The sequence below is a fragment of the Musca autumnalis genome, unplaced genomic scaffold (genome assembly GCF_047663935.1).
Source record: "Musca autumnalis isolate F117 unplaced genomic scaffold, ASM4766393v1 scaffold_67, whole genome shotgun sequence".
Lineage (NCBI taxonomy): Eukaryota > Metazoa > Arthropoda > Insecta > Diptera > Muscidae > Musca > Musca autumnalis.
In genome coordinates, this window is record NW_027412277.1 from 181,244 (window position 1) to 189,226 (window position 7,983).

Sequence of the window (7,983 nt, forward strand, 5' to 3'; positions counted from 1 at the left end):
ATTACAAAAGGTAATCTACTTTGTTGTTTGAAAAGAATCATAAATAAACTTCCAGCATATTATTCATGATACAAGGTAACCTCACGCTCATAGCTCACAGAGTTGTATTCGCTTTCCGTCCCTTCATTGACAAAATGATTTTGACAAACCTTGTATGTATGTGTATGTAAACAAACATATACATATTTGTCAATTACATTTTAGTTTGAACTAAACGACAATTTCAAAATATCTTATACTATCACCATTCCAAAGAGATCCATAAGGATGCTTTAAACCGATCTTAAGTCGTAAATTATTGCAAATTTGAAATCATTTTCTATATTTTTTTTTAGATTTTGGTCCTGCTTGATCTACCAACAATCCGCCTTGGCTGCAATTGTCTCATTTCTACAAAAGGCAACAACATTTTATATCAGCGTCTTTACCCAATTACCTCCCAGCGAAATTCAAGACCTGTATGAAGAGATTTTAAATTTAATTTTACGCATTATTTGCCGCATACTTTCACCCAAAGAATCCAATGAATCGTGGATAAGAAAAGAAGATTTGAAAAATTTAATTTATGAAAATTATCTTGTTTCAATAATTCGATCGCCTAGTAGCCGTGGGAAACCTCCTATTACTGCAGCCAAATTATAAAAAAGATCTCCAACATGGTTTAAACTATTTTCGGGTGGCATTTCGCTCACCCAATCGGGAAATGAAGGTTTCGAGGGAGCAGGTGGTGGCTTGCGCGATGAGAGTTGTGATACTCCCTTTGATGATGTTGTCCTCTATACTCTGGATTGTGCTTTTACCTTGAGTGTAGTAGTATTGGATGTGTGACCAGCGGTCAAAGCGATATGTTATGAAATTAAATTGCCCCAAGCAATAGTAAACTTTTATGATAATACAGTGCCCTTTCTTTACAATAATATTTATGTGATAAATGAACAATCGAAAAGCCTTTTGTGGATAAATCATGCCCGTTTGCAGTTGTTGAAAGCGTTTCGCAACATTGCCTATTCTTATGTTGAGACGGTTTTGGCAAAACCGTAAGTAAATGTGAATATTTTAGAAACATGTTTTTTAGTTTTTCTTTTTTTTAGAGAGGCTGGCCTTTTGGCATCTGAGGACTTTATTGGTGGAATGTTTATCTGAACAAACATTTGTGGTGGACAATGGACGTCATTATCCCTTGTCATTTGATGTGGAGATTTTAAAACAAGCCTGTCCAGATTTGTGGGTACCTTTTTTATGGAGTTTTGGTAACAATTTTTTGCAAGTTTTTGTTTTTTTTTTCAAAACTAGGGATGGTTTCAAAACAGATTTTGTGATTGATGGTTATCGCAGAGAATGTGCCAGTGCCGTTGTGGATCACATAAACAATAATGACCTAAAACAGGAAATTTATAATAAGAGCCCCAGTCCTCCACCTCCAACAAAGCCTGTAGAAGTTGCCAACCAAAAGACAAACAACAAGAGTAATGCCAAAGAACCCCCTCCAACCAGAGATTTAGAATTGGAAGTAAAAGTTGTGCTCGACTGTTTTGACGGGCTCGACGGGCTTTGTGAGACGTGTCCTCAATGCAGAGGAGGCAATATCAGCGGTACTAGAGAACAATCTACCACCCGATCTAGCTGCTGCTGATCAAACAGAAGTCTATATACCACCAGACCCTCAAGAAGCAGTTTATCGAGAAACGGGTGTTAAATACTTCAATGTATTTGATGGTGATAAATATGAGATCATGAATCAAGATAAACCACAATGTATTATCAAGAAAGGTAATGGTATGCCAAATGTCCCGAAAAATTTTGCCCAACTTCTTGATGATAAACGTGATTTGGCCGCCGGAAGGCATAGATGACGAAGATAATCAGGATAAAGAATATAATGATGAATATGATGACAGTTATGAGGCAATATTGGAAATCCAAAGATTTGAAATCTGTTTTGGCAAATGTTGTCGACGAATCGGAAGATGATGAAAGTGATGAGGAGGAAGAAGATTCCAGCTATGGAAAGGAAAATCGTAAAACGATGAACTTTTGTTAAAATCCCGAAGATATACGTGCCCGCTACGAGGCACGAAGACAAGCTAAATGGCCCAAGAAAGGCATACCACCACCTGTGGCACCAAATCATGATGTGGTTGGCAAACAAAAGGGTCAGGGCCAAGAGAAAGATGCACTGCGTAATCGTCAGAAGAAGGAAGCCAATAAGTCATCAAGAGCCAACCATAATCGTAAGGCTGGTGCGGCCTTTAAACGTAGTAAGGGTATGTTTTAAGCGAGATTTGAAGTGCGTTAAGTATGTATGTAAATGTAAGTGTACTGTATAAAATATGAATTAAAATTTTTTATTTCAATACTGGATTTTGAGATAATTTATAGAAGAACTAAATGCATTTTTATTTTGGAGAAATACGCTGCATAATGCTTGCCTATGGAGACACCATTCAGTCAGGTTGAATTGCAGTTTTACTATGGAAAGTCTTGCCATGAAATTGGAAGTATTGTTCGTCCAATCATTTGCTTGTTTCGATCAATTACACTGTGAACCGAAATTTTGGGGGGTGGAAAATTCCTTTTGGGGGTGAAAGCCTTTGATGAGTATATACAGAACCCCAAAGGGCAGATCCGCCGTGAGTCGAACTTTTGAGTTATGGCGTGATGAATTTTTCACTGGAGACCCTATAAGCCATCAGAAATTAGCGTTCTATCTTTGTTCGCTGTTGCTTTGCCATATTTTTGATATGACATGTCTTCAGTCAAATCTAATGAGGAACTTTTTCGTAGAACATTTCGACTTTCTAACTCGCTTCCTTCCATGTCCTTTTCGTCCTTTATTTCAAGAACCGCAATAAAAGTACCAGAAGATGACATTTTTCAGCTTCGACATATTCTGCAAAAATGTCGCTCAAAAAATTTTAGGTACGGCTCTCATTGACAACTAATCGATAATGTCAGGTTTTCATGGTCCGGATCTGCCCTTTGGTGTTCTGTATATACTCATCAAGGGCTTTCACCCCCAAATGGAATTTTCCACCCCCCAGACCTCGAGCTCCATTTTGTTGCACAGTGTTATATGTCTTGAAATCCATCTTTCCAAAATCCCCAAAAAATGAAATAAAACTTCTAGTTTGATTTTTAAAAAGGTCAATATATCATTAAAAATATTTATCTTTGAGTTGGACTCAACTCCTAGTCTAAAAATATTTGCAAAAAAGTAACTTAAGATTTTGTGGTCAATGAATTATGGATGACTTTGGTAGAGGGTCTGCTATTCGGATCTTGGTTGGTACACAAATAAAACAACTACATTATCAGATTATATTCCTCACTCAATTCGAAGGCCTCAGGCAGTGGTGGTCGGTACCATATGGTCTTGATTCATCCATAGATCCCAAAGTAAAGACACTTTGGTCAAGTGAATTTTCTTTTTCAGATTCGGTGATGACGATAACCTCATCGTCTCTGTATGGTCAGGGACCATACTTTTTGTAATTATTTTGAACGACACTGTTATTTGTCGTGTTTTGCTATTTACTTTGGTCTAGCGGTTCGCGCATTTACATATGTACGTACATATATGCAATATCCAGCCTATTCCCTTTGCTGCTTTCCAACAAGATTGGAAAACATAATTATGCTTTATAAGCCGCCAAGGCAGCAAAAGGAAAGTAGTTTTTGATCGAGTTTAAAAGCGCACGCAAACGTCTCCCCACAGTGAACACAAAGTTAAACACAAAGAAAAATAGAAAGAACACTACATTTTACATTTTGTTAAACATACAAATTATACATGAAATCACAAACAGAAACAAACAACACGAATTGTTACAAGTCACACATCAATTTGTTTAAAATATTACGAAAAACATAAAAAATTACAAACCACAAACATACACCATTGTACATATACTCACAGAACATCAAATGTTAAAATCATAAATAATATAAATAAGTTAAAAAATACTTAAACCTAATTAAAAACTACTTAAACCTAGTTAAAATTAACTTAATCTAATATTGCACTTACAAAAGCCTTTGCACGTAACCCCCATTTTTTGTAAAATAAGACCTAATTCTATGCTAAATTGAAATTTAAAGTAAAGCTAAAGAATTGTGCTATCTAAAATCTACATAAAAACATCAAAAAGCTAAAACATACAACATTCATACACACATACATGCAACATTGAAGTACAAATAAAATCACACTTGAATTATAAAACTTAACAACACTTACCTTATCATTTAAAACGAAGCAAAAACTATAAAGAAAGGTTTGTAACAAAACATTGGTCCATGCGAGCCAGATGAGTGTTTTTTTAAATAATTAAAAATCGCAATAAAAGTGCATAAAAATAAAATAATTTAAAATTTTCATAATAATATTAATATAAAAAAGTGAACTAGTTCCAACGGAACCGATCAGTGAACCTGCAAAATTGAACCCGTAAAGTGGAATATTATAAAGAAGAACAACTAAAAACAGTGAGATTACAAAGTGCAACAAGACAGTACGAAAATACAATAAATCAATGTAAAATCAAAATTGAGTGCTAATAACAACAATAACAACAAAATTAACATAGAGAATAAAGAGAAAACTGCAAATTATAAACTATTACAAAAACAACAAGTGGAAGTGCCATACATATTGGAAATAAAAAAAATACATGAAAACAATAAGTGACAGTGAGAAAACAATAGTGCAAAAGAAGAGTAAAAAATATAAACGAACCGGTGAGAGAGAAAATAAAACATTTTTAATTGGAAAACAATACAGTGGAAACAACACATAACGAACAGTGAAACAAATATACAGTAGAGAAATTTTGAAGCGCACAGTGAATCACAATAACAACAACATTGACAAAAAAAAAAAAACAGTGGAACACCCAAGAAAAAATAATTAAATAAATGTGTGAAACAACAAAAACACAAAACAAATAGATAACCATACGGTTCGGTACGGGTTAAACAAAAAACAAATCAATAGACATTCAAGCAAGAATAAAGACATTCCACAACCACAAGATCGTTTCAACAATACAACAACAAGCATCACAAGAGAAGGAACATAATCAGCAGAGAGAAGAAGAAGCACGCTACCATTGGAACAGAGAGAGAGAGAGCGGGTACACACACACAAACACCATATACATCACAACAAACGACACCAAGAAAATTATCAAAGTGAGTACCCATGCAATTTTAAATTGGCGTGATTCAAAGGATACAGGGTGCAGCAAAAAACTGACACCGACTCTGAAACCCTTGATGACGCGTCTTATTATTGGATAATTTTACGAAATCGACACAAAATAGCCAATTCCGTGCTAATTTTTGGAAAAGAGGACTGACGTTGACCCTTCAACAATAGCGGGGAATACACATACACGTCCATTTTACACGCATACACTCAAACCCTAGAATTTACCACCCATACAATCTCATTTTTGGGTAGTTTTTACATAAATCTTTGCTCTCACACATAAGTACTTTGGAATTAGCGCGAAAATCTAAGAAAAAAACGCGTAATCTAGAAAAGTTATTCACATACATTAACAACTGGGAATTTTGTGCTCATACATTGAGTAAAAGACACATACATACACAAAAGAGTTTTTTTTAAAGTTTGGAATAATTGGAAAACATTTTGGAAATTGCTCTCATTTTTGTGGAAAATTAGAAGATTTTGACTCTCTTCTCTCTGAAGCTCTCTTTGTTCGTCTGTCCGCATACTGTGGGAATTTTTCATATGCAACTATTTTGGCGCTTATTTTAGAAAAAATTTGCACAGCTACACATTGCAAAGCTAGAAATTTTCTGCTTTTTGCCCTGGAAATTTGTATTTTCGGCGAATTTTGTTACTTTTTGCTCATATACTTATTGGAACCGTGGGAATTTTGCTAAAATTTTGGAAAAAAAAATAAAAAAAAAACTATCTTTGTTCGTCTGTCCGAATACAGTGGGAACTTGTACAAAATCAAACGCCATTATTATATTTGAAGAGGCTGGTTGCCATCTTTTTTTTGGAAGTTCGAACATTACATACTTTATCTAGCCTCTACATTACAATTTTGGCGCAAATCTTTGGCGTCCTAATTGTACAACAGCGATACTTACATAGAATATTCAACCATTTATTAAAGAATTTGGCCAATTTACATACATACATCAGTACATAAGCTTATATGTGAAACTTATGGCGCATTTTGGGCGTCATAATTTCAAGGAACATAACCTTTAAGGAAAACATATACATTTCTTTTGGATAATAAGACTCTTTTTTCGATGTTTACAATCGCTTTTTTGAGAATACGTACATGACCAAGCACATATTTTTTGAATTTTGGCGTCATTAAAGCAAAAAAAACATAACCTTAACAAGAAATTGTGTTTTTTTGCGGAGCTTTTTGGAATACCTCGAGGATTATTTACCCACATAACCCTTAAAGAAATAATAGTCTACATAACCGCCATATTACATATAACCACCGATAACATTGCAAACAGCGTGGCGTCATTGTAATACACAACACTTACTTTGTGGACAAGCGTGAACAATTGGAGCCATTTCTCATTTAAACACATAAAATATTTCTTTTCTGGAACTCTTTGATTTATCCCCAATATATTTTCAATTGTGAAATATTTTGCTGGGATTTATTGAGTACATGTATTGTCTCAACAAAAAACTTTAAAACTTTGAACCAATCTAATTTTGGATAATATACTGCCTCAAATAAAATAAAATCCTCCTGTAAGTGGAATATTAAGTGATTTTATAGAATTTTGATAAATTTTGCGGCTGAAAATTGACACGTTGCTGAACCTATGAAGTGACAACCCAACAAACATTTTTTGGAAAATCTTTTGTGGATAAAATTTATTTAAATTTTTTGGATTTTTTGCTCGTTTGTGCTTCTTATCGTTTTTTGGACCATCAAGTGTTGCTTTTTGTCGTCTTTTTGCACATTTCTAACTTAAGTTGGAAAAAAATCAACCCTTTGTGGAACAAGTGCACACATTTCTCTTGCTTCTCTTGCCTCAACTCTTTTTGGAAGAATTTATCTTGTCGAAGTTTAAATTTTTTGCGGTTTTCAGAGATATTTAATTACAAATATTTCTTTTTCTCTCACAAAATCCTCGTCAGTGATTCTAAAGCAATTTAAGATCGCTTTGACTCCACAAATTATTCGTTGATTTTATAATTTGGAAAATAACATCCGAAATTTTGAAAAATCAAAATTTTTTGGATTTGTTGTAAAACCAAAAGGAACAAGTTTGTCCTCGTCATTGGGCGACTTTGTCAAATTCTTGCACAGCAAAAATCTGTTTGAAAGTTAGACCCTTCACTTATCAAAATGGACAAATCTTTATGCGAAAAGTTTGCGAATTGCGTGAATGATCTTAGTGATTACACGTCAATATTATCAATTGCAAATCAGATAGACGACATACATTCATTGGAGTCATCACGAGTGCGGCTAGATGCGGTATACGATCAAGTCAAACGAGCTTATGAGGAGTGTCGAGATTACGTTCCTGAAGCCGAGGAGAAACCGATCGACAAGAATAAGTTAAGGAAACATTACTTGGAGGCGATAGACACTTATAAAAAGGCAATAGGATCACTTAACGGACAAATACAAACGGTGAAACTAAATGAGAAAGAGGAAAGAGCCAAAAGAGAATCTCTAATGGAACAAAAAGCTAGCGGAGAGCCCACTTTAACCCAGATTTCGAGATTGCCACCATGTGATACGGAATGTTTTAAAGGAGGATACGCTGGCTGGCCAACTTTCAGAGATTTATTCACAGCAATCTTCATAACAAGTTCGAAATTGAGCAACGTGGAGAAACTTTTCCATCTTAAACAAAAGACAACAGGCGAAGCTCGAGAAATCATCAATCAGGTGCCCTTAACAAACGATGGGTTTGAGCTCGCCTGGAAACTTTTGACAGATCGATATGAAAATCGGA

At 34.7% G+C, this 7,983-nt stretch overlaps 1 protein-coding gene across 1 annotated transcript; it reads left to right on the plus strand.

The window, feature by feature from the left end:
* Positions 1-335: 335 nt before the first annotated feature.
* LOC141388171 (uncharacterized) lies at positions 336-2,382 on the plus strand. The gene is made up of 3 exons (XM_073958203.1): positions 336-1,037; positions 1,092-1,224; positions 1,294-2,382. Exons 1-3 carry the CDS (start codon positions 1,013-1,015, stop codon positions 1,631-1,633), a joined length of 498 nt encoding a protein of 165 aa, XP_073814304.1. The 5' UTR covers positions 336-1,012; the 3' UTR covers positions 1,634-2,382.
* The last annotated feature ends 5,601 nt before the right edge of the window (positions 2,383-7,983 follow it).